Source organism: Oppia nitens, unplaced genomic scaffold, assembly GCF_028296485.1.
Source record: "Oppia nitens isolate AA-2021 unplaced genomic scaffold, nextdenovo-longstitch-racon4-pilon3 scaffold12_pilon_pilon_pilon, whole genome shotgun sequence".
Lineage (NCBI taxonomy): Eukaryota > Metazoa > Arthropoda > Arachnida > Sarcoptiformes > Oppiidae > Oppia > Oppia nitens.
In genome coordinates, this window is record NW_026533191.1 from 1319610 (window position 1) to 1345117 (window position 25508).

Here is a 25508-nt window from a genome sequence, read left to right on the forward strand (position 1 = left end):
ATTATTATATCTAATTTATATAATATTTTTATATGTTATACTTGAAATCAATAATTTTAAATAAAAAATTAATTAATTTTTTAACTAAGTATGTTTTAAAATGATTTTTTAAAATTTCAATACTTAAATTAATAAAATAATCATTAAATAGCGTTCTATATAAAAATTCAGGGTAGACTAGTCTATTAAATGATTTGTAATAAATAAAAAAATATAATTAATTAATTTAGTGTTAAATAATATTTTGATTTTTACTTATTATTTTTTTATAATTATACAATAGTTTTTTTAAAAAATAAATTAGCAAATATATAGAATTTTATTGATAAATAAAAATTTATTTCAATAAAACTATCAATATTTTGTTTATTATAATTAGTAATAACAATAATAAAAATATTTTAATTGAGTTTAAATAAATTTTTTTGACTTTTTTAAATTAATTTTTTAACTAAGTATGTTTTAAAATGTTTTTTTTAATTTCAATATTTAAATTAATAAAATAATCATTTAAAAAAATATAATTAATTAATTATTTGTTAAATAATGTTATGTTTTTTTACTAATTATTTTTGTTATTATACAAAAAAAAATTAAAAAATAAGTCATAAAATATATAGCATTTTATTGATAAATAAAATTTTATTTCAATAATACAATCAATATTTTGTTTATTACAATTAGTAATAACAATAATAAAAACTATTTTAAATTAGTTTAAATAAATTTTTTGAATAAAAAAATACAATTATAATTTTTGAAATGAAACAATTTGTTAAATATATTTTATTAACAAAATTATATATATATTAACATAAAGTTTTACATTTTATTTCAAAGAATAATACTATTTATTTGATAAAAATTTAAAAAAAATGATTTCTGCATATAAACATACAATTGTTAATGGGTGGGGTGGTTCACATATTACGGTCGCATTTGAAGGGACGGGGGGGGGTGTTACCAAATCTAATTTTGCAAACAATTGGGAAGAGCAAGAGATAAAAAAAAATTTTTAGAACGTTGTCATTTAGATATTTTATTTTTTGTGGTGGGGGTTTAGGGGGAATAGTTGTTAAGGAAATGCTAACGTAATTTTTATTTAAAAAAATTTACTACATGCAAACAATTGCAAACATAGGAGAGGGGAGTGGGGAAAAGAGGGGTCTAAATTATTTTTTTGAAAACGGTGCAAACGTAATATATGTGAACAGCCTTTTTTTAGATTAAGGTCTTTTAAAAACAATAATGTCCAGAATGTCTCCATCTTTGATCCCTAAATCAAATAGTGTGGTATCTTTTAGATCATTGAATTTATTATTTTGATTTACTTTAATTTGACCAAACCTTTCACCATTTAAACTTATATTACGTATAAATATTTTACTATTTTTTAAATATTTTTTAAGAAAAAACTCCAAATCAAACTGAAATAGAAATGAATTTCTAGTTAATGGCGCCCTATAGTCTACGAGAACATTATTATCGTTGCTAGTATAGCGTTTATCCAAACGTAATTTTAGGGTTACATTTTTACCTAATAGATTTTATTAAAAAAAATTTATAAAAAAAATATTTTACAATTAAATTATTTTTAGTTAATTATATGATTCATATGATTATATTTATCAATTAATTTATCAATTAGTATTGTATTATATCGATTTATATATAAAGAGGCGTTCGGTATATCTATTTCGATGTATATTTTGAATTACTTTAATACTATTATTTTTCTAATAATTAGATTCTGTAAATAATAAAAAATATTAGAACGATAACAAAATAATGTATTTAAAATTTTGATAAAAACATTAATGATACATGATGAGTTATTTATAATAGTTTAATAATTTATAACTAATTAATGTTTATAGTTTATAGATAGATAATTTTAATTTTAAAGTTATTTATATATATATAAATTGATTGAATATCAATTGTTTAACTTAATTTTTAGTTAAAATATAAAATTGAAAATATTTTTTTTAATTATTAAAAAATTTAATTAAATTCGATTTTTTTGGGCGGGGGTGGGCAAGATCACTTTTCCTCGTTATTAAGCGACAATTTTTGACAATTTRKTCAAAATGTCCGGAGGGTAAATCCCAAAATCTCGATCTTAGGAAGGGTATTTTGGCATACCCCCCCTACCTTACTTAAACCTTATATAACTGGTATAYATTTTGACAGATATATTGAACGCCTCTTTACATAGACTATATATATATATATATATATATATATATATATATACAGTATATAATTTTATTTATTATTATGTAATAAAATTAATTATCAGACACATTTTTTTAAAAAAAAAAAATAAACTACTAAATAGACATACCACTACCAGTATATGGTTTTCGGGTCGCTTTAGTTACTAATTCATAGTTTGCATGTTTTTTCATTTGATAATCTTTGAATCCTTGTTGTGTTTTATAAGCATTTCCATATTTAAATTCTTTAAATCCTTGTATTTGTTTATAATTATTATTTCCCAATTGATGTGCTGTAAATGCTTGGTCATTTCTTTCATAAATAACTATTTAAAAAAAAAATTAATTAATTAATTTTTATTAATATATCTATATGTATTTAATTCTAAGTACTTATAAATTTATATGTAAAGTATAAACTAAAAATATAAAATACAATTAGTTTTTTTTTTAAATCTATTGTTGAGTCAAATGAGTAAATGCCTGTATAACTTAACCAATGTTTTACTTATACATGTATAAATAGTACAGTATATACAGTATATATATAGTTATAATAAATTTTTAAAATAAATATATTAAAAGTAGTTACCCTTGTCTTAGTTGTTTTAACTAATAATACTTTAAAAAAATTAATTTAAAAGTTTTATTTTATTAAATAAAAGCTAAATTTATAATACTAAAATAATCATCCATTAAAGTTAAAACAAACATATTTGATTAAATTTTATTTTAAAGATATTGTATTACGGATTATATTTTTCTAAAAACAAAACTTACAAAATGGATGCTAATATTAAATAATAATTTAACTAATCTATAAAAACTATTTATTTTTTATAAATTATTATATAAAAACTAAAACAACAAAAACAATAATAAATTTAAAGAATAACTAATTATAAAATATATTAATTATAATTATTATATATATTAATTAAAACTATAAAATATATTAATTATAATTATAAAATATATTATAAATTACTAGTATTATATAAATATACAAACATTATAACTAAGCTAATAGTATAGCTAATTAAAAATATATTTATTATACAATTATTTACCTGTAGTTTGTTGTAATCCTTGGCCATCTAATTAAACAAATAATTTTTTTTTATAAAAAATTATTAATATAAATTTTAATAATAAATTTATTGTTTTAATATACTATTATATATTATTTTACTAACCAAATATATGTAAAACCAACAAAATTAGACCAAAAAATATTGTAACTTTCATTTTTATTTTGTTGTTAATTAGTTAATAATAAAAAAATGAATTAATTTCTAATTTATGATAAAATATATTTTTTATATGTTATACTTGAAATCAATAATTTAAATAAAAAATTAATTAATTTTTTACTAAGTATGTTTTAAAATGATTTTTATAATTAGTTTCAATAGTTAAATTAATAAAATTCAGGACTTCCTAAGATCTACGATTTTAGGGGGGGGGGTAGATTATAGAGTGGGGTAGATTATATTAGTTATATATATTAGTAGTTATTTGCTTATTGTTTTTATTGCTATATATATCAATATATACAGATAATGCTAAATAAAAGTTTTAAATTTAATTAATTAATCGTGTACAGTCTAACTTTACGTTAAACAAGGTAAATTATAGTAAACAGTTACCTAATATTAGGGGGCAAGTTATATAGTTAAATTATCTTGACAAAAAAAACATTACATAATATTACTGAAAATTTAAACTTTTTCTAAGTGGCATATAAACTGTATATATATATATATATATATATATATATATATATATATATACAGCAGTGTTGGCAGAGACAAAATGTTTGTATAATACAAAGCGTATTATACAGTATAATACAATGTATAATACGTGACCAATTTGGCTTAATAAAAACACATTAGCGCCAACTAGTGACAAAATAATTGATATAAGCATGGTAAATCATATTTTTATAATAAATATATTAATTAATATTATTATTTTTTTTATTAAATATCACTTTTTTTTAATTTTAAGTTTGTTGAATTTTATAATTTAGAAACAACGATTATAATAATAATATTAATAATGCATTTTCTATTTTTTTAAACATAATATATATTATTTTTTTTTTAAATTGTATAATACATGCTACTACATTTTACATTTTACTTTATTATACAACAAAAAAATCAAATAAAATTCAAAAAATAATTTTACAGTATAAACAAGTTATCGCACTTTTTCTGGCGATTTAAGAACAACTACATCAATGGTATCGCCATTTTGGACACCAATTTCGCTTAACGTTAGGGGTATTGTATGTCTAGTTAACTGATTACCAGTCGATCGAATTGTAACCGTTTTCGGATAAGCCAGTGGACTATATTTTCGAACTAATTGTTCTAGATCATTAATAAAAAATTGTACCGGCGTTTTCAACAATTGTACTTGATAGTTTTTGATTAATTCTTTCTGATTATTCCAGCGCATATCCAATGCTAATTGGACATAATGATTGGCCCGCATAACTGACCAATAATCGTACATGGGTAGATTACGTTCTAATGAACTAAAATTTTGATTCATACCCCCCCCCCCCCCCCCCCCCCCCCCCCCCCCCCCCCCCCCCCCCCCCCCCCCCCCCCCCCCCCCCCCCCCCCCCCCCCCCCCCCCCCCCCCCCCCCCCCCCCCCCCCCCCCCCCCCCCCCCCCCCCCCCCCCCCCCCCCCCCCCCCCCCCCCCCCCCCCCCCCCCCCCCCCCCCCCCCCCCCCCCCCCCCCCCCCCCCCCCCCCCCCCCCCCCCCCCCCCCCCCCCCCCCCCCCCCCCCCCCCCCCCCCCCCCCCCCCCCCCCCCCCCCCCCCCCCCCCCCCCCCCCCCCCCCCCCCCCCCCCCCCCCCCCCCCCCCCCCCCCCCCCCCCATATGTTCTTTTTTAAATTTTGCCATTCCACTATTTTTGTTGGGTTTTCCATTTTTTTGTACATTGGACACTTTTTTATTTTTATTATTTTCTGTTTTGGTAAGTATTTAAGATTTTTTTTTTAAAAAAAAGAGAAATTATCATGTTTAATATTTTTAGTATTAGTTAGTTATAGTATTAGTTAGTTATAGTATTAGTTAGTTATAGTATTAGTTAGTTATAGTATTAGTTAGTTATAGTATTAGTTAGTTATAGTATTAGTTAGTTATAGTATTAGTTAGTTATAGTATTAGTTAGTTATAGTATTAGTTAGTTATAGTATTAGTTAGTTATAGTATTAGTTAGTTATACTATTAGTTAGTTATAGTATTAGTTAGTTATAGTATTAGTTAGTTATAGTATTAGTTATAGTATTAGTTATAGTATTAGTTATAGTATTAGTTATAGTATTAGTTATAGTATTAGTTATAGTATTAGTTATAGTATTAGTTATAAAATTAGTTATAGTATTAGTTATAGTATTAGTTATAGTATTAGTTATAGTATTAGTTATAGTATTAGTTATAGTATTAGTTATAGTATTAGTTATAGTATTAGTTATAGTATTAGTTATAAAATTAGTTATAGTATTAGTTATAGTATTAGTTATAGTATTAGTTATAGTATTAGTTATAGTATTAGTCCATCAAATAAATTGTATACTAAAAAAAAATTTTTAGATACTAAAAATTTTTCTATATATAAACTTCGTTTCATAATTATTGACACTAATTTAAATTGAATTTAAAAAAAACATTAAAAAAATTATTTCTAATTTCACAATTTTAAAAAACTAAAATTTTAAATAGAAAAATTCAACAACAAAAAATAAAAAATAAATAACATACTACCACCACCACCACCACCATTGTTTGGTTTTTGGTGTCCAGGTAGATTTACAATAACATGAGTACTATTATATGTATCTATTTGTAATCCATGCCCCGATTGATAAGTATATCCCAATTGATATCCTATTAATCCGATGTCATTTCTCTTATAAACAGCTTTAAAATAAATAAATAATTTAATTTAAATTATTGGATATATTTGTATTTATAAATTATATATATATATATATATATATTTAATACTAACTACTAATAAATTAGATTAAAATTAGAAACTTGGTTGTTTTTTTCCTGATACATAAAATTATTTTGTTTTTTTTTACTAATAATAACCAAAAAATAATTTTAATAGTTTTTTTTGCTATTAAATAAACGTCTTAATTTTTTAATACTATATAATAACATTATTAATTATTAATACATTGTTAATTGTTGATACAATTGTTGTTAACAATTGTTGTTAACAATTGTTTATACATTATAACTAAACTTTAAAGTTTAGCTAATTAAAAATAAATATATATTTATAATACAATTATTTACCTGGAAATTGTTGCTTTGGTTTGCCATTTCCATTACCATTTCCAAAAGCACCTTGGCCACCTAATTAAATAAATAATATTTTTGTTTTTTATACAAAATAAAACTATTGATAATAATTTTATAAAATAAATTTATTGTTTAATATATTATTAGATTATTTTCTAACCAAATATAAGTAAAACCAACAAAATTAAACCGAAAAATATTGTAACTTTCATTTTTTTGTTAATTAGTTAATAATAAAAAATTAATTAATTTATGATAAAATATTATTATATATTTAATTTAAATAATTTTTTTATGTTATATTTGAAATCAATAATTCAATTAATTAATTAATTTCTTACAATTAACTGTTATATATACTATAAATTGATTTTAACCATACATACATAGCATTTAATAATAATAAATCATAGTGTTGAATTTTTAATTAAAAATTTTAACTAAGCATATGTTTTTAAAAAAACGTGTTATATATATAAATTTTATTAAACTTTTTTTTTAAATAAATACATTAAAATTATAATCTAAACTAAAAAAAGATAACTATGAAAAATATTATACAAATTTTTTATAAATTAATTTATTTTTTTAATTATAACATTAATAATATGACACAAATCTATAAAATTATACTTAAATATTATACATTAAATTAAATTTTTATATTAATCATAAAATATGACAATTAAATAAAAGTTTTTTTCTAATCTAAATATTATAAAGTAATTTAATAATATTGAAATTAAATTTTGAAATAATAACAGGAAGCAATAGTAATTAATTTTTTAAATTTTTATGTAATTTAAATATTTATAAATATATAATATTTTTATTATTATAATAAATGATTCATTTCTATATCAAATAAATATTATTATTATTATTTTTTGATAAAAATTGTTTCTCAAATTAAATTATGGCAATAATTATATCTATAACATATATAATGATAACACACAACAATGAATATTGATTTAATACATTTTTGTTGTCAAATATAAGTTTCAATTTTCAAAAAAAATAAATTTCAGTTACATAAATAACACTGATAAAAATTTTTTAAAAAATTTACATTACAATTAATTAATAGTTTTTAATTTTTTAAATATATTTAGTTATTTATGATAGTTATTACCAGATAATTGTCAATCAAATATGATTGTGAAGATTATTATCATAATTATTATTGTTGTTTGTGTTAACAGTATTAGTAGTTTTGATGATAATAATAATGATAATAATTATTGGACAAAACAACTGTGCAATTATATGGTTAGGGATAACAGATACCAGGGTTTTAGGCCATCAAAACATGTTATCCCGGGTGGTTATGGTAAACGTTATGAACAGTTATACCAATTGAATAATATGACCGACTATTTGGATATACGTTTGAATAGTCATAGCAGTCAGATATATGTACCGAAACAGTCGTTGAAAACCTATTATCCTAAAGGTTTAGTATTGTTTGGTACTAACTATACAGTAATCGGTAGTCTACTGTCCCCTCAGGGCATTGTCGAAGATTTTTTGGCTAACTGTTCAACTTATCATAGTGTATGTATATCCTAATTAAGGGGGTTGTCCGCACATATTACGTTCGCACTTTTCAATAAATCTAGACCCCCTCCCTCCCCTATGTTTGCATGTAGTTTATTATAAAAAAATACGTTCACATGTTCCTAACAACTACCCCCTCCCCCACCCCATCACTAAAAAATAAAATATCTAAATACGAATGTTAATAACATCTCTACCCCTCCCCTCTACTCCCCCTCATTCATACAAAAATTCGCTTTTAGCCGACCCCACCCCTCCCTCAAGTGCGGACGTATTATATATGATTCACCCCATTAGCTAAATGTTCTCTCTATTTAATTAATTAATTAATTAATTTTTTTATTATCACCAGTTAAGTGACGATAAGACACATACTGAATGTCTGAATAATAATTTAGCAAAACTTGGCGAACATATACATCAAGAGTTGGAAATGGATGAAAATCTATTGGTGTTTAGTCCGACCGCCAGATATCCCAATAATTTTCTAATGTTTTTCCACATTCGGCAACATTGGGTCAGTTTTATGGAGATTACTATCAATCGGTTAAGATTTGAGTTCAATATTTTTGAAAAAGAGACGGACTGTCCGCTACTTAGCGATACTAACTCACAAATGTGTAAAACACCTAAATTTTTTGGACAACTAAGCGACGATATGTTGAAACAATTGGTCACAATTATGGACTATAGGCTTAGCGATGATGGAAATAGTGGCCATATATTATGGTTTACTATTGATGGTCGACCCATGTATTGTTTTACATACGAAAGACAGCCATTATCTGAACAGGTAATCAATTATTGATAGTTAAAGAAAAAATGCATATATTTTTTTAATTGTTTAAAATTTATGTATTATTTTTTTGTTTAATCATTACACACACACATACACATACATACACACATATATACACACACACATACACACACATACACACACATACACACACATACACACACATACACAAACATACACAAACATACACACATATATACACACACATACACACAAACACACATACACATACATACACACACATACACACACATACACACACATACACACACATACACACACACACACACACACACACACATACACACACATACACACACATACACACACATACACACACATACACACACATACACACACATACACACACATACACACACATACACACACATACACACACATACACACACATACACACACATACACACACATACACACACATACACACACATACACACACATACACACACATACACACACATACACACACATACACATACACACACACACACACACATAACAGTGTCGTTCACAGTCAACACTCATACCGTTTCTTAGCGAATGTTTTGCTAATATCTCCAAAACAGACAAACCTACCGATAATCCGACTACTGGTTCACCGATAGCTACCGATACTACTCTTACATTGTCCGACATATCAACTGAAAACATTGGATCAGCTAATCACACGACAACAGCAACAACATCAACAACAACGGCAACAAACCATATTATGACAACCGAGTATACCATTGAAGATCAACCGACCGACCATACGGTCAATATAATACTCGGACTGATTGTCATTATATGTCTGTTCATTACCGGTGCAATCATTATCGTACTGATTGTTATTCAACGTCATCGACAAACTAGACGTAAACTATCAAACAAATTGTCAGCAAACAGGAGGCCATCATTTAGGACATCATCGGCGGACACAACATCTGAATTGCAATCCATAACGACAGTCAATACAGTAAACTCGTCAAACAGTTAATGATTAGTAACGACAATAATATACAGTATATATAATTAATTAAATTAATTAATTAATTAATTAATTCAATGTTAAATACAGTTAGTTTTTTAATGTTGTTTTTCTTTAATAATAGTAATTAATTTAGTTTTATAATATTTAATAGTTTAATAAAATTAAAATTAATTATTAATTTAATTATAAACATGAAATGTTTTCTTATTTTATGATTTATATTGATATCTAATTTAGTTTAAGTATAAATATATAAAATACTATTTTTTTAAAAATAAATAAAATCAATGATGATAGCAATCGACAATTTTTTCGTAGATTTTATAATTAATTTTTTTTTAAATAAATAAATAAATAATTATTATTTGTTTTATAGATTAATAATATAAATTAGACTAGAAATTTGAATTGATGATTTTTTTTATTCATAACATTATTTGTTGTGTAATATCATTAAAATGAAAAATAATAAAATTAAATAAATATTAAAGTATATATTTTGATTAATTTTAGTAAATTTTTTATTCAGCAATTTTCAAATTTATAAATAATTTTTTTTTTTTTTTGATTATTTAACTATAAATCAATTTTTTTAATTGTATCAAATATATCTTAATTTAAACCAAAAAAAAATAAAATAAATAAAATTTAATAAATAAAATCAATTTTATGAATAAATTAAATAGAAATAATCGAAAATTAAATTAATGAAAAAAAATAACAATTTTTTTTTTAATTGATGATAATTTTTTCATCAATTGGAAATAGTGAATGACTTATTATTATGTTTAGTTTGAATTGTTAATAGACTTGAAGTTTGATTTTGTTTTTTGGTGTCGGGACAGTTGGTTTCGGTGTCGGGACAGTTGGTTTCGGTGTCGGGACAGTTGGTTTTTGTTTAGGCGTTGTTTACGGATACGTTTATTTTTCAAATATATAGACAAAACGATTAGTACGACAACAACAGCGACAACAATGACAATGATTAGGCTAATTATGACAATCAATAATATTAGACCAGTGTTTGACTGGACTACCAATGGTTCAGTAGGACTGACCGATACGGCTGTTGTTGTTGTAGTTTTGGTATCGATAGTAGTATTAGTCATAACTGTTGATCCATTACTTTCTATATCACTAACAGTAGTTGTCCTAAATGTCGGTAACTTATCCTGAAAACAATGGCTCATAAATGGTATCAATTTTGACTCTGATTTACACTATATATATATATATATATATATATATAGATATTTAAATCAAACAACAACAAAAAAATAGTTATGAAAATAATATTATCATATATAACATAATATAATTAATTAATTAATCAATCAATCAATCAATCAATCAATCAATCAATCAATCAATCAATCAATCAATCAATCAATCAATCAATCAATCAATCAATCAATCAATCAATCAATCAATCAATCAATCAATCAATCAATCAATCAATCAATCAATACATATCATACCTGATCCGACAAATAGGGAGCTATTGGTGTTATACAGTACATGGGTTTACCATAGATATTAAACCATAATACTATCAAATCGCCGTTTAAATCAAAATGATTGTATGAAATTGCCTTTAATTTTGAACCCAATATATTATTATGATGTCTAAGCGATCGGTAAGCTTCCGGTGCACAGTAATTGTGATCATTTTTTCGGGTTTCAACACTAAATAGTTCGCCAATTTTTTTCGGATTAAAATCCATACAAATATAGGTGTTTTTGAATAGTTTCCAAATACCACACTTTGAACTATTATCGCTGGTCCAAACAAATACCGGTTCATTTGGCCAGGTAGTATCATTGGGCGGCCAGTTATCTAGTGTTACTGATTTGCTGTTAACATTGGCTACATTAGGGCCAGTCATCGAGCAATTGATAGTTGTTGAGGTTTGACCAATCTGTATAATATTGTTATATATAAAAAAAAAACTAAAAGTTAATTATTGATTGATATTGAAATCTAATTTATATAATAATAATAATAATAATATCAATACCATAGCATAGACTATACAATTGTATAGTAAATATTGTTTAGTTAACCAATCGTAGCGTCGTTTAGTAAATTTGTTGATAAATTTTTTATCGGCCGTCCAATCGGTAATGTTTGTATAGGTATTGTCTTTAACGGGTATTTCTATTGTAATTGATTTAGTATTACCGGTAGTATCCGGACCTATGTTTATCCGCCACATCCACTCATTTGTATACATTAGTTGTTTGTATGAATTTGTACTATCAGTTGATAGACTCGGATAATATGTTTTGAATGGTTTGTAATTTTCAAATTGCTTCGGTATATATATATATGTAAATCATTAGTTGGTTTTATAGTTATAAGCGTTAAGTTTTTATATAAACAAATGCAATACTATTGATGTATAGGTTTTAGGGTGTTTATGGAGGGGTGTGATGTGTGTGTGTGTGTGTGTGTGTGCGTGCGGTGGGGGAGATGTTGGGAATGAACGGGAGGTGAGGGCTAATAAGTTACTTAATCTAAAACTTGTTATATATTGTGATTTTTTTTCGTGAACAGCTTTTGTGAAAACAATTAATGCAATACTATTTATGGATAGGTTTTGAGGTGGTTATGGAGGGGTGTGAAGTGTGTGTGTGTGTGTGTGTGCGGTGGGGGAGAGGTTAGGAAGGAACGGGAGGTGAGGGCTAATAAGTTACTTAATCTAAAACTTGTTATATATTGTGATTTTTTTTTGTGAACAGCTTTTGTGAAAACAATTAATGCAATACTATTTATGGATAGGTTTTGGGGGGGTTATGGAGGGTTAGGATGTGATCTGTGTGTGTGTGTGTGTGTGTGTGTGTGTGTGTGTGTGTGGGTGGGTGGGAAGGGTTGGGATGGAACGGGAGGTGAGGGCTAATAAATTATTTAATCTAAAAACTAAAAAAACAATTAATGACTTACATATAATCCTTCAGTTATTGTTTGATCAGTTGTCAAGTATTTGCAAACTTCATAATTATCATCGACAGCAACAACAACATTGTCCACAACAACAATGATGGCTATTGTGGTGATGATAATCAACAACAACTGACTGATGATTGTTAATTGATTTGACATTTTTTTTTTTGGATGATCTAAGCTATCAACTAATGTATTAGATATAGTATACAAATAACTAATTTAGTTGTAAATTAAAGTTATATATTTTTTAAAAAACCCGTTAATAAATAAATAAAATATTTTAATAAATTAATTGTTAAATATGATGAAAAAAACTAGTTTTAAATATATTTGTTTTAATAAGCACTATATCCTAAATGATATTTGTATTGTTAGAAAAATAATTTAATTATTAGTAATACAATATAATAGATTTGTTGTTAATTATAAGTTTTGTTGTAATTTTCATAAATAAATTTCAGTTACCTATAACTGATAATTAAATTTAGTTTTACAGTATAAATAATTGTATTAGTTTATTATGTGTTTTTAAATTAATTTATTTTTTGATATATTTAGTTGTTTAGATAACTTAGATATCTTTAGATAATTGTCAGACAAATATGATTGTGAATATTATTATTATTATTATTGTTAACAAATAAATTCAATTGATAGCAATCAACAATTTTTAGTAGATTTTACAATTAAATTTTATAAAAAAATAAATAAATAATTATTATTTTTTATATAGACTAATACTATAAATTAGACTAGAAATTTGATGATTTTTTTCATAATATTATTTGTTGTGTAATATCATTAAAAACAAAAAATAATATAATATATGCATTTATTTAATAATAAAAAAATTCACATTATATTTATTATTATTATTATTATTGAAAAATTAATTAATAAAAAATTAAATACATTTTTAATTACTCAAAAAATAATTTTTTTTTTAAAATTAATTTTCCGAATAATCTCGATATAAATTAACAATTAATTAAAAGCAAAAATAATGTACGCTTTTATTAATAAAAAAAAAATTCACATTAAATTTATTATTATTGAAAAACTAATTAATTAAATTAAAATTAATTTAAAATAAAATACATTTTCAAATTAATCAAAATTTTTTTTTCATTATTATTATTATTAATTTTCCGAATAATCTCGATATAAATTAACAATCAATTTATCATTAGTTTTCAAACCATATGAATCTAATGATTTATAATTAGGTCGACCCAATTCAAACAGTGGTATATGTCTATCATTTAGTATGACTTCACCGACTGTCCATTGTTCCTCATTTTTATTGTTGTCCGCTTGTAATAATTGAACGGTCAGTTTCGATTGAATCGGTATACGATTGGTTCGGGAATATCGGCCATTGATTTTGGTTTTAGTAAAATATACATAAATAACTGTGCGATGTGTTGTTTTTGTGGGAAAAAAACAATTATTTATTATAATTTTTTTTTAAAAATACCGTTAAATTGTGTTTTATCTCCCATATGGAAAAATATATCAAAATCATTGGGGGGGAATAATGCAAGTTTGAAAACCATATGCAAAAATATAGTTTTTTATTTAAAATAATAATTTCCCACCCCCTGTTTTTTTATATATTTTCATGATTTCCCACCCCTTGTATTTGGACGTCTAGTTATTTATAAACCCTATTTATAATATATATAAAAATACCGTAAATGTATACAAATATGTTATTTTGTTTGTTTGAAACACTATTATAACTAATTAAGTAATTAATTACCAATAATCTCTAAATATATTACCCCGTTTTTTTTAATAGATTATCGGTCATTACAGTTCCCTATTCTCCCCCCTTCATTTTTGCTTTCCCCCCCAACTGACTCGTTTAATTGTCTAAACCAGGGGTGCTAAAAAAATGCAAGTTTTTTTTAACCGTATGAAAATGTTATTTTTTTATTTCCCAAATTCCATATGGGAAATAAAACACGATTTTACGGTATATATTATTATTTTTTTTTAAATAATTAATTAATTAAAAATATCATACGTTTACTATTCCTTAATGTTTTTGAATGAGTAGATATATCGACGGCTGGTCTCGGTTTATCATCAAACAGATTAAGCAATAATCTATCATTATTTTTGATACCATAGAAACCTAATGTTTTCGGATTATAATAACCTAGCTCAAATATGGGTATCTGTTTGTTGCCATTATGGGTTATTTGGCCGATATATGTTGAGCTATTAGTATATAGTTTGAGAAATTGTTTGATTGTTGTCGACAGTGGATAACTACGATTGAAATCAGTCGATACGGAACCGACATCCAGACCATCTTTTGCTGTTATTTGTATGTTTATAACTATATATACAGTAGTATGTATCCGGGTATTGTGCAATATATTTATGTATGTGTATGTGTATGTGTATGTGTATGTGTATGTGTATGTGTATGTGTATGTGTATGTGTATGTGTATGTGTATGTGTATGTGTATGTGTATGTGTATGTGTATGTGTATGTGTATGTGTATGTGTATGTGTATGTGTATGTGTATGTGTATGTGTATGTGTATGTGTATGTGTATGTGTATGTGTATGTGTATGTGTATGTGTATGTGTATGTGTATGTGTATGTGTATGTGTATGTGTATGTGTATGTGTATGTGTATGTGTATGTGTATGTGTATGTGTATGTGTATGTGTATGTGTATGTGTATGTGTATGTGTATGTGTATGTGTATGTGTATGTGTATGTGTATGTGTATGTGTATGTGTATGTGTATGTGTATGTGTATGTGTATGTGTATGTGTATGTGTATGTGTATGTGTATGTGTATGTGTGTACGTATAATATATTAAGAAATAAGAAATAAATAATAATTAAATTAATTAAATATATTTTAATTTTTTTAAACATAATTTATGATTACCTTCTTGTTGTTGTTGTTGTCTATCTTGTTGTCCTTGAATTGGTTGGGGTTGGGGTAGACTTGGTTGTTGTTGTTGACCTCTATGTTGTTGTTGTTGACCTCTATGTTGTTGTTGTTGTTGACCTCTATGTTGTTGTTGTTGACCTCTATGTTGTCGTTGTTGACCTCTATGACCTTTTAGAACTCGTTCTACTGGTAAAACTGGTGTTAGTGGTAAAAATCTTGCTTGATAACATTTATGATTATCAATTAATAATATTATTAATAATATTGAAAAATTTAATAATAAAATTAATGATATTTTTGCCATTTTTTTCCTAATTAAACACAAAAAATTAATAATTGTTTTTTTTTCTATTTAAAAAATAAGTTATTAGTCTAAAATACAGCACACAACTAATATTTTATGATTTATTAGGATATTAATACTTACTACTAATTATTATTATTATTACTTAATTTAAACTAATAGTATAATTTAGATTTTTAAAAATTTTCTCTAATTATATTACAGATGTTATAGATAATTTTTTTTTTAAATTTTTTAAAAATTTATTTATGCAATTTGAAAAAAATATATATAATTAATTAAAAAATATCTACAATACCATAAAAATTACTAATTATAATTAATAATTAAGCAATAGTTATATAGAAAATTTTAAAATAAATTTTAAAATTATCATTAAATGTATTTTTCTAGTAATTTTTATATTTATATAATAATAATTTTTTATTTGTAATACTATAATAAATTATTATTATTAATTGTAATTTAAAATAGATATTAAAATCAATAACAAAATTGTTTAAATATATATTTTCTTCTAATAAATGATTGTTATTTTTTTTGTTGTTGAAAAATAAAATATATATTTATGTAAAATATTTTGGTTAAATTTATTTATAAATATTCAACAATTTTATAAATAAATATTTTTTTTTTTGATGATTTAATGATAAATCAGTTTTTTTTTAATTGTATCAAATAATTTAATTATTTTTTTTTGTTATAAAATTAGATCTTAGTTTAACGGAAAAAATTTAATAAAATTTTTTTTTAATTTTTTGGAATAAATTAAACAAAAATAACAATTTTTTTTTTGATGATAATTAGGATCAATTGGAAATAGTGGATGACTTATTATATTTAGATTGAATACTAGAAATACTTGATGTTTGACTTGATTTATGGTGTCGTCGGGACAGTTGGTTTTGTTGTTGTTGTTGTGGGCGTTGTTGTTGTTTACGGAGACGACGTTTGGTTTTCAAATATAGTTTCAAAACTATAGTCACCGAAACAATACTAATGATACTGATTATGACTAGTATGACAATCAATAATATGATACCAGTGTTGTTTGACTGGACTACCAATGGTTCAGTAGGACTAACCGATACGGTTGTTGTTGTTGTTGTAGTGTTGGCATCGGTAGTAGTAGTATTAGTCATAACTGTTGATCCATTACTTTCTATATCACTAACAGTAGTTGTCCTAAATGTCGGTAACTTATCCTGAAAACAATGGCTCATAAATGGTATCAATTTTGACTCTGATAAACACTATTAAGATATATATATATATATATCGATATTTATTTTTTTAAAAAAAACAAGAAAAAAGTTATCAAAATTAAATTATTTTTGTTAACATAAAAAAACAAACAGATGAATAAACCGACATCACAGACACATATCATACCTGATCCACAAATCTGGGAGATATTGGTGTTATACAGTACATGGGTTGGCCATCGATATTAAACCATAAGGCAATCAAACCATTTAAATCAAAATGATTGTAAGTAATTGCCTTCAATTTTCGGCCAATTAGTTCAGGTCTAACTGATCGGTAAGCCTGTGGTGCACACCTATTGTAATCATTATCGACTGTCCAAACACTAAATAGTTTGGGATCATTTATGGGATAAAATTTTATACAAATATGCAATTGTTTGAATAGTTTCCAAATCCCACCCACATCCCTATCATCGTTTGTCCAAACAAATACCGGTTCATTTGGATAGGTAGTATCATTGGGCGGCCAGTTATCTAGTGTTACTGATTTGTTGTTAACATTGGTTATATTAGGGCCAGTCATCGAGCAATTGATAGTTGTAGATGTTTGGCCAATCTGTATATTATTATTATTATTATTGTTATTCAAAAAAAAAAATAAACTAAAAGTTAATTATATTGATAATCAAATCTAATAATGTTTTTTCATATAATAATAATAATATTAATAATAATATCAATACCATAGCATAAACTATACAATTGTAAAGTTGTAAAGTTTGGTTAGTTTTACTATCGTAACGTCGTTTAGTAAATTTGTGGATAAATTTTTTATCGGCCGTCCAATCGGTAATCTTTGTATAGGTATTGTCTTTAACGGGTATTTCCATTGTAAATGAATTACTATTACCCGTATCCGGGCCTATGTTTATCCGCCACATCCACTCATTTGTATACATTAGTTGTTTGTATGAATTTGTACTATCAGTTGATAGACTCGGATAATATGTTTTGAATGGTTTGTAATTTTCCGTTTGCTTTAGGTATATATATGTAAATCATTAATTGGTTTTTAGTTATAAACGTTAAGTTTTTATATAAACAAATGCAATACTATTGATGGATAGGTTTAGGGTGGTTGTGGAGGGTTGTGATGTGTGTGTGGAGGGGATAGTTTGGGAAGGAAAGGGATGTAATGGTTAATAAATAAATAGTAATTTTCCGGTTGCTTTAGGTATATATATATGTAAATCATTAGTTGGTTTTTAGTTATAAACGTTAAGATTTTATATAAACAAATGCAATACTATTGATGGATAGGTTTAGGGTGGTTGTGGAGGGGTGTGGAGGGTTGTGATGTGTGTGTGGAGGGGGAATAGTTTGAGAAGGAAAGGGATGTAATGGCTAATAAATAAATAGTAATTTTCCGGTTGCTTTAGGTATATATATGTAAATCATTAGTTGGTTTTAGTTATAACCGTTAAGTTTTTATATAAACAAATGCAATACTATTTATTTGTATTAATTTTTTGGTGGATAGGTTTGGGGTGGTTGTGGAGGGTTAGGATGTGATGTGTTTGTAAGGGGAGGGTTAGGAAGGGACGGGAGGTTAGTGTATAGCAATACTATTTTTTATATCACTTTATTTTATTTATTTTTTTTTTTGGAGGATAGGTTTGTGGATTGGTATGGAGGGTTAGGGTGTAATGTTAGGTGGGATGGAACGGGAGGTGAGGGCTAATAAGTTATTGTTAATTTGAAAGTTGTTATATATTGTGATTTTTTTGTGAACAACTTTTTTTTTGAAAACTTTGAAAACAATTAATGTCTTACATATAATCCATCATTTGTTTTGTGATCAGTTCTCAAGTATTTGCAAACTTCATAATTATCATCGACAGCAACAACAACAACATTGTCCACAACAACAATGATGGCTATTGTGGTAATGATAATCACCAACAATTGATTGATTGATAATTGATTTGACATTTTTTTTGGAGGATATAGTATAAAAATAACTAATTTAGCTGAAAATTAAAGTTATATTTAAACAAAAACCGTTTATAAATAAAATATTTTAATAAATTAATTGTTAAATATTATGAAAATACTATAATATAATATATATATATATTAATATATATTTGTATATATATATATATTATTTATTTTAATTAGCATTACATCCAAATGTTATTGCATTGTTAGAAAAATAATTTAATTATTAGTAATACAAACTAATAATAGATTTTAAATGTTTTATTAATTAATATAATATATTATAGAAATATTATACAAAAATAAGTTAATTAAAAGGTAGTAAAAATTAGTAGTAATTTATAAAACAAAAATATGATAAAAAAAACAATTTGAATTAATTTAATCCAAGTTGAGATCAAAATTTTTAACTGAATATTGTGTAACAAAAATTATAATGTTATGAATAATTATAATAATTAATTAATTTATTTATTTATTGTTTGTTTAGATATCCAATTTTAACTACTATAGGATCTGATGGATGAATCATTTAAAATAGATTTAGATCTATTGTATGGTTGTTGTTGTTGGTGGTGGTGGTGTCGGGACAGTTGGTTTTGTTGATTACGTGCACTACGTTTGGACTTCAAATATACTATCAAAACGACAAACACGACAACAATACCAATGACAATGATTATGGCTATTATGACAATCAATAATATGATACCAGTGTTTAACTTGACTACCAATGGTTTAGTAGGACTGACCGATACGGCTGTTGTTATTGTAGTGTTGGCATCGGTACTATCAGTAACTGTTGATCCATGACTTTCTATAGTTGTCTTCAATGTCGGTAAGTTATCCTGAAAACAATGGCTCATAAATGGTATCAATTTTGACTCTGATAAACACTATGAAGATATATATATATATATATATATATATATATATATATAATTTGTTTAAAAAAACCATACAAACAAATCAATCAATCAATCAATAAACCGACATCACAGACATATAACATACCTGATCCACAAATCTGGGAGATATTGGTGTTATACAGTACATGGGTTGGCCATCGATATTAAACCATAAGCCAATCAAATGATTTAAATCAAAATGATTGTAAGTAATTGCCTTCAATTTTCGGCCAATTAGTTTAGGTCTAACTAATCGGTAAGCTTCTGGTGCACACCTATTGTAATCATTATCGACTGTCCAAACACTAAATATTTTGGGATCATTTATGGGATAAAATTTTATACAAATATGCAATTGTTTGAATAGTTTCCAAATCCCACCCACATCCCTATCATCGTTTGTCCAAACAAATACCGGTTCATTTGGATAGGTAGTATCATTGGGCGGCCAGTTATCAATTGTTAGTGATTTGCTGTTAACATTGGTTATATTAGGGCCAGTCATCGAGCAATTGATAGTTGTTGAGGTTTGGCCAATCTGTATATTAATATTATTATTGTTATTCAAAAAAAAAAAATAAACTAAAAGTTAATTATATTGATAATCAAATCTAATAATGTTTTTTCATATAATAATAATAATAATAATATCAATACCATAGCATAAACTATACAATTGTATAGTTGTAAAGTTTGGTTAGTTTTACTATCGTAGCGTCGTTTAGTAAATTTGTTGATAAATTTTTTATCGGTCGTCCAATCGGTAATCTTTGTATAGTTATTGTGTTTAACAGGTATTTCCATTGTAAATGAATTAATATTACCCGTATCCGGGCCTATGTTTATCCGCCACATCCACTCATTTGTATACATTAGTTGTTTGTATGAATTTGTACTATCAGTTGCTAGACTCGGATAATATGTTTTGAATGGTTTGTAATTTTCCGGTTGCTTTTAGGTGTATATATATATGTAAATCATTAGTTGGTTTTTAGTTATAACCGATTTAGTGTATAAACAAATTCAATACTATTTTTTTGTATCACTTTTTTTTTGGTGGATAGGTTTGGGTTGGGTGTGGATGGTTGGGAAGGAATGGGATGTAAGGGCTAATAAGTTATTTTATCTGAAACTAATAATAATATATTGTAATAAATGCAATAGCAATTGCAATACTATTTTTATCACTTTTTTTTATAGATAGGTTTGGGGTTGGGTGTGGAGGGTTAGGGTGTAATGTCAGGGGGTTTGTGGTGTGAAACGGGAGGTGAGGGCTTATAAGTTATTTAATCTGAAACTTGTTATATATTGTGATTTTTTTGTGAACAGTTTTTTTTTGAAAACTTTGAAAACAATTAATGTCTTACATATAATCCTTCAGTTATTTTGTTATCAGTTCTCAAGTATTTGCAAACTTCATAATTATCATCGACAGCAACGACAACAACAACAATGATGGCTATTGTGGTAATGATAATCAACAACAACTGACTGATTAATAATTGATTTGACATTTTTTTTTTTTTTGGAGGATATATAATAGTATACAAATAACTAATTTAGTTGTAAATTAAAGTTATATTCAAACAAAAACCGTTTATAAATAAAATATTTTAATAAATTAATTGTTAAATATCATGAAAAAACTATTTGTTTGTAATTTAATAATTAATATATATTAATATGTATTTGTATATATATATATATATATATATATAAAAATAACATTAGGATATAATGCTAATTAAAACAAATAATATATATATATATATATATATATATATATATATATATATATATATATATATATATATATATTATTTGTTTTAATTAGCATTATATCCTAATGTTATTTTTATTGTTAGAAAAATAATTTAATTATTAGTAATACAAACTAATAATAGATTTTGAATGTTTTGTTAATTAATATAATATTGTATATTATTGAAATATTACACAAATGAAAAATTAATTAAAAGTTAGTTAAATAGCATAGTAGTAATGTATAAAAAAATGTGAAAAAACAATTTGAATATTAATTTAGTCTCAGATGAGATCAAAAAAATTTTTTCTAAAAACTAATATTGTGTACAATCAATATATATAATGTTATTATAATAATAAATAATTTTTTAAATAAATTAATTTCCTATTTGTTTAGATATCTATAATTTTTTAACTACGATAGGATCTCATAGAAACAATGGATGAATCATTTAATATAGATTCAGATATGTTATCTGCTTGTTGTTGGTGTTGTTGTTTTTGTGGTGACAGTTGGTGTCCGGACAGTTGGTTTTCGTGTTTACGGACATCACTTTTGGTCTTCAAATAAAGTATCAAAGAGATAAACACGACAACAATAACAATGATAATGATTATGACTATTATGACAATCATTAATATGATACCAGTGCTAGACTCGACTGGTTCAGTAGGACTGACCGATACGGCTGTTGTTGTTGTTGTAGTGTTGGCATCGGTAGTGGTATTAGTAGTATCTGTTGATCGGGAACTTTCTGTATGACTAACCGGTTCTACCGTTGTTGTTGTTGGTGTTGTAATTGTTGTCACCAAAGTCGGTAAATCTTTGAAACATTGGCTCATAAATGATTGCAATTTTGATTCAGATGTACACTAAAAAAATATTATTATAAATAATATTATTATAGCATACAAACACATACTAACACATACACACACATACAAACACATACAAACACATACAAACACATACTAACACATACTAACACATACACACACACACATACAAACACATACAAACACATACAAACACATACACACACATACACACACATACACACACATACACACACATACATACACCCACATACACACACACATACAAACATATACAAACACATACATACACACACATACATACACACACACTATATATAATCAATACCTGTGACGACAAATGGCTACCGACTGGTGTCGTACAATACATGGGTCGACCATCGATGTTGAACCAGAGGACAGCATAATCTAAGTGATCGTAATCATAGTATGTTAGCGCCTGTAGTTTGTCGACCATATGGGAAAATGATTGCAATTTTTCATAAAACTTTGGCACACAATCGGTAGTCGATTTATAAACGGTAAACATATTATCGTCAAATGTTGTCTTAAAATCTATGCATATGTGTTCCGATTGATACTTTTGAAATATTGATGCACTAGACATATAGGTGTTTGACCAGACAAATAATTGACCGCTAGTTTCGGGCCAGTTAGCTATCGTTGCCGTATGAATGGTTTTTGTCACATTATTGGCAACTTTTGTGCATTCAATACTAGTCTTGTTGTCAGGAATCTGATATATATATATATATATATATATATATATATATATATACAGTAGTATACAGTATGTAATCAATAAATACATCATTACTTGTTTAGAGGGATGGGTGTGTTTGTGTGTATGTATGTGTGTACGGGTTTGTGAGTATGGGTTTGTGTGTGTATGTGAGTGTGTGGATTTGTGTGTGTGTGTGTGTGTGTGGATTTGTGAGTGTGTATATGTATGTATGTGTGTGTGGGTTTGTGTGTGTGTGTGTGTGTGTGTGTGTGTGTGTGTGTGTGTGTGTGTGTGTGTGAATGTGTGTGTGTGTGTGTGGTTGTGTTTGCTAAGTATAATTAAATACCTGATAATAAGCCATACAATTGAATAGTATATTATAACCACTTCGTTGATCGTAATGTCTTTTACTGAAAAACTTAACAAACGCTTTGCCATTGAAACGATCAGTTATATTAACAATGGTATTGCTATTGTCATCATCATCATTGTCGGGTATTTCCACTGAAACTGATCCACTACTACGTTGCCATTGCAAACTACATGGCCATTGCCATTCAGTTGTATACATCAATGTCTTATGATTGAAATCCATATTTTCGGTAAAATTCAAGACATCGTATGTATTAAACAGTCTATAATTTTCGGGATTACCGGTTGTTATGTATTTGCATATATCCTTAGCAAATACATTGACGGCTATATCATTGATAATAATGATAGACAATACCAGTAATTGTTTTGACATTTTTGTTTAGTTTGTTTAATTGATATACTTATATATAGTATACTTATAGTATACTCAATGAAAGTTTATTTAATAAAAATATTTTTGAATAGATATATATATATATATATATATTGCAAACAATTAATAAGTATTTATTGCATTTTGAAGAGTGAGAAAAAAACGTTTACAAAAAAATAACTATTTATAATATCTGAATGTTATAAATATTTTATTTAAATATTTATAACTAAATAAATAATTGTTTAAACTTCGTGACTATTTTTTTTAATTAATTAATTAAATATTTTTTATTTTTTAAATTAAACGAGAGTTTTAGTATTATACAATAATTTTCAACAATTAGATTATTTCAATATATAATTAACAAATAATATCAAATTTATTATTAATTTTTTTTATGGCAATTAATTTTGACATTAATTAAAATTTTATATCTAACCATATATTAAACAATTGATTTATTTATTAATAATTATAATATGTTATCATGGGAAAAAATTTACCAAGTTACATTTTTAGTTAGCAATTATTATAAATCAAATGTTAGATTAATTTGAATTTAAATTTATTTATTATAACTATAAATTTTCAAAAAATTAAATCACTTTACTACTATATTATGTGGATAATTATTTGTTGTTATAATTATAATAAATATTATTTGTATTATTAACTAATATAAAAACTTACCAGCAAAATACCTACCAGTGCTCGCCAGTCGTATGCACCGATGTTTTCGGTTCTATCGGGCCGTCGGCTAACAGTTAGACAGCGATTGAAATGCGAGTCATTTGTCACGAGTCTATCATTTGGTCCATTAATTGGTTACTATTGTCTGGATTTGTTTGGTATCGATAGGTGGCAATTGTTTCAATTGTTTTATATATGTGGTGTACATTATGTACTTATAATTGAATGGTTTTAAATAATTTTGTTTTTTTTAAATATATAAAATTACTTATTATTTGCTGTTGTTTATAGTCTATGCAATTCTTGTACATATTTTTATATCTTTTTTATATATAATAACAACAATAAAATCTATAAATATTAGACTATAAAAATTTTGATTAACTAAATAGATATCTACAGTATATTGTGTATTGTAATATTGTTAGTGAATAAATAAAATAAAAAAATTAAATAAATTGTATTTATCTTTTATTAAACTATTTTATAAATAATTACTAATAACTTATAGTAATTAAGAAAATATACTAAAAAATAAGTTATT

General features: G+C 25.4%; 6 protein-coding genes across 6 annotated transcripts; 1 reads left to right on the forward strand and 5 right to left on the reverse strand.

Moving 5' to 3' along the window:
* Positions 1-1236: 1236 nt before the first annotated feature.
* On the reverse strand, positions 1237-3469 carry LOC128956891 (uncharacterized). The gene is made up of 5 exons (XM_054302609.1): positions 3416-3469; positions 3290-3316; positions 2348-2545; positions 1348-1537; positions 1237-1276 (listed from the first exon to the last, which is right to left on the reverse strand). Exons 1-5 carry the CDS (start codon positions 3465-3467, stop codon positions 1237-1239), a joined length of 507 nt encoding a protein of 168 aa, XP_054158584.1. The 5' UTR covers positions 3468-3469.
* Positions 3470-7824: 4355 nt separating this feature from the next.
* LOC128956901 (uncharacterized) lies at positions 7825-9914 on the forward strand. Its single transcript, XM_054302620.1, has 3 exons — positions 7825-8112; positions 8468-8868; positions 9473-9914. Exons 1-3 carry the CDS (start codon positions 7825-7827, stop codon positions 9912-9914), a joined length of 1131 nt encoding a protein of 376 aa, XP_054158595.1.
* A 782-nt stretch (positions 9915-10696) lies between these two features.
* On the reverse strand, positions 10697-12142 carry LOC128956911 (uncharacterized). Its single transcript, XM_054302631.1, has 3 exons — positions 11927-12142; positions 11387-11827; positions 10697-11128 (listed from the first exon to the last, which is right to left on the reverse strand). The coding sequence occupies exons 1-3, from the start codon at positions 12140-12142 to the stop codon at positions 10697-10699; spliced, it is 1089 nt and encodes a 362-aa protein (XP_054158606.1).
* Positions 12143-16890: 4748 nt separating this feature from the next.
* On the reverse strand, positions 16891-18062 carry LOC128956923 (uncharacterized). The gene is made up of 3 exons (XM_054302640.1): positions 18033-18062; positions 17474-17905; positions 16891-17334 (listed from the first exon to the last, which is right to left on the reverse strand). Exons 1-3 carry the CDS (start codon positions 18033-18035, stop codon positions 16891-16893), a joined length of 879 nt encoding a protein of 292 aa, XP_054158615.1. The 5' UTR covers positions 18036-18062.
* A 1728-nt stretch (positions 18063-19790) lies between these two features.
* LOC128956936 (uncharacterized) lies at positions 19791-21691 on the reverse strand. Its single transcript, XM_054302650.1, has 4 exons — positions 21566-21691; positions 20856-21149; positions 20305-20736; positions 19791-20186 (listed from the first exon to the last, which is right to left on the reverse strand). Exons 2-4 carry the CDS (start codon positions 21069-21071, stop codon positions 19791-19793), a joined length of 1044 nt encoding a protein of 347 aa, XP_054158625.1. The 5' UTR covers positions 21072-21149; positions 21566-21691.
* A 661-nt stretch (positions 21692-22352) lies between these two features.
* Positions 22353-24267, reverse strand: LOC128957319 (uncharacterized). Its single transcript, XM_054303061.1, has 3 exons — positions 23870-24267; positions 23128-23535; positions 22353-22835 (listed from the first exon to the last, which is right to left on the reverse strand). Exons 1-3 carry the CDS (start codon positions 24116-24118, stop codon positions 22374-22376), a joined length of 1119 nt encoding a protein of 372 aa, XP_054159036.1. The 5' UTR covers positions 24119-24267; the 3' UTR covers positions 22353-22373.
* Positions 24268-25508: the final 1241 nt, after the last annotated feature.

Bases quoted from the DNA above. Each gene is read 5' to 3' on its own strand.
- LOC128956891 (XM_054302609.1), bottom strand. From the start codon at position 3,467: ATGAAAGTTACAATATTTTTTGGTCTAATTTTGTTGGTTTTACATATA. The intron at 2,546-3,289 runs GTAAATAATTGT...TTTTTTAAATAG, and splicing joins AGGATTACAACAAACTACAG to TTATTTATGAAAGAAATGAC. The intron at 1,538-2,347 runs GTATGTCTATTT...AAAATCTATTAG, and splicing joins AAAACCATATACTGGTAGTG to GTAAAAATGTAACCCTAAAA.
- LOC128956901 (XM_054302620.1), top strand. From the start codon at position 7,825: ATGGTTAGGGATAACAGATACCAGGGTTTTAGGCCATCAAAACATGTT. The intron at 8,113-8,467 runs GTATGTATATCC...TATTATCACCAG, and splicing joins ACTGTTCAACTTATCATAGT to TTAAGTGACGATAAGACACA. The intron at 8,869-9,472 runs GTATTGTTTTAC...ACCGTTTCTTAG, and splicing joins ACTATTGATGGTCGACCCAT to CGAATGTTTTGCTAATATCT.
- LOC128956911 (XM_054302631.1), bottom strand. From the start codon at position 12,142: ATGTATACAAATGAGTGGATGTGGCGGATAAACATAGGTCCGGATACT. The intron at 11,828-11,926 runs GTATTGATATTA...AATATTATACAG, and splicing joins ATTGTATAGTCTATGCTATG to ATTGGTCAAACCTCAACAAC. The intron at 11,129-11,386 runs GTATGATATGTA...ATATATATATAG, and splicing joins CTCCCTATTTGTCGGATCAG to TGTAAATCAGAGTCAAAATT.
- LOC128956923 (XM_054302640.1), bottom strand. The intron at 17,335-17,473 runs GTATGATATGTG...ATATCTTAATAG, and splicing joins CTCCCAGATTTGTGGATCAG to TGTTTATCAGAGTCAAAATT.
- LOC128956936 (XM_054302650.1), bottom strand. From the start codon at position 21,071: ATGTATACAAATGAGTGGATGTGGCGGATAAACATAGGCCCGGATACG. The intron at 20,737-20,855 runs GTATTGATATTA...ATTAATATACAG, and splicing joins ATTGTATAGTTTATGCTATG to ATTGGCCAAACCTCAACAAC. The intron at 20,187-20,304 runs GTATGTTATATG...ATATCTTCATAG, and splicing joins CTCCCAGATTTGTGGATCAG to TGTTTATCAGAGTCAAAATT.
- LOC128957319 (XM_054303061.1), bottom strand. From the start codon at position 24,118: ATGGATTTCAATCATAAGACATTGATGTATACAACTGAATGGCAATGG. The intron at 23,536-23,869 runs GTATTTAATTAT...TATATATATCAG, and splicing joins ATTGTATGGCTTATTATCAG to ATTCCTGACAACAAGACTAG. The intron at 22,836-23,127 runs GTATTGATTATA...ATATTTTTTTAG, and splicing joins GTAGCCATTTGTCGTCACAG to TGTACATCTGAATCAAAATT.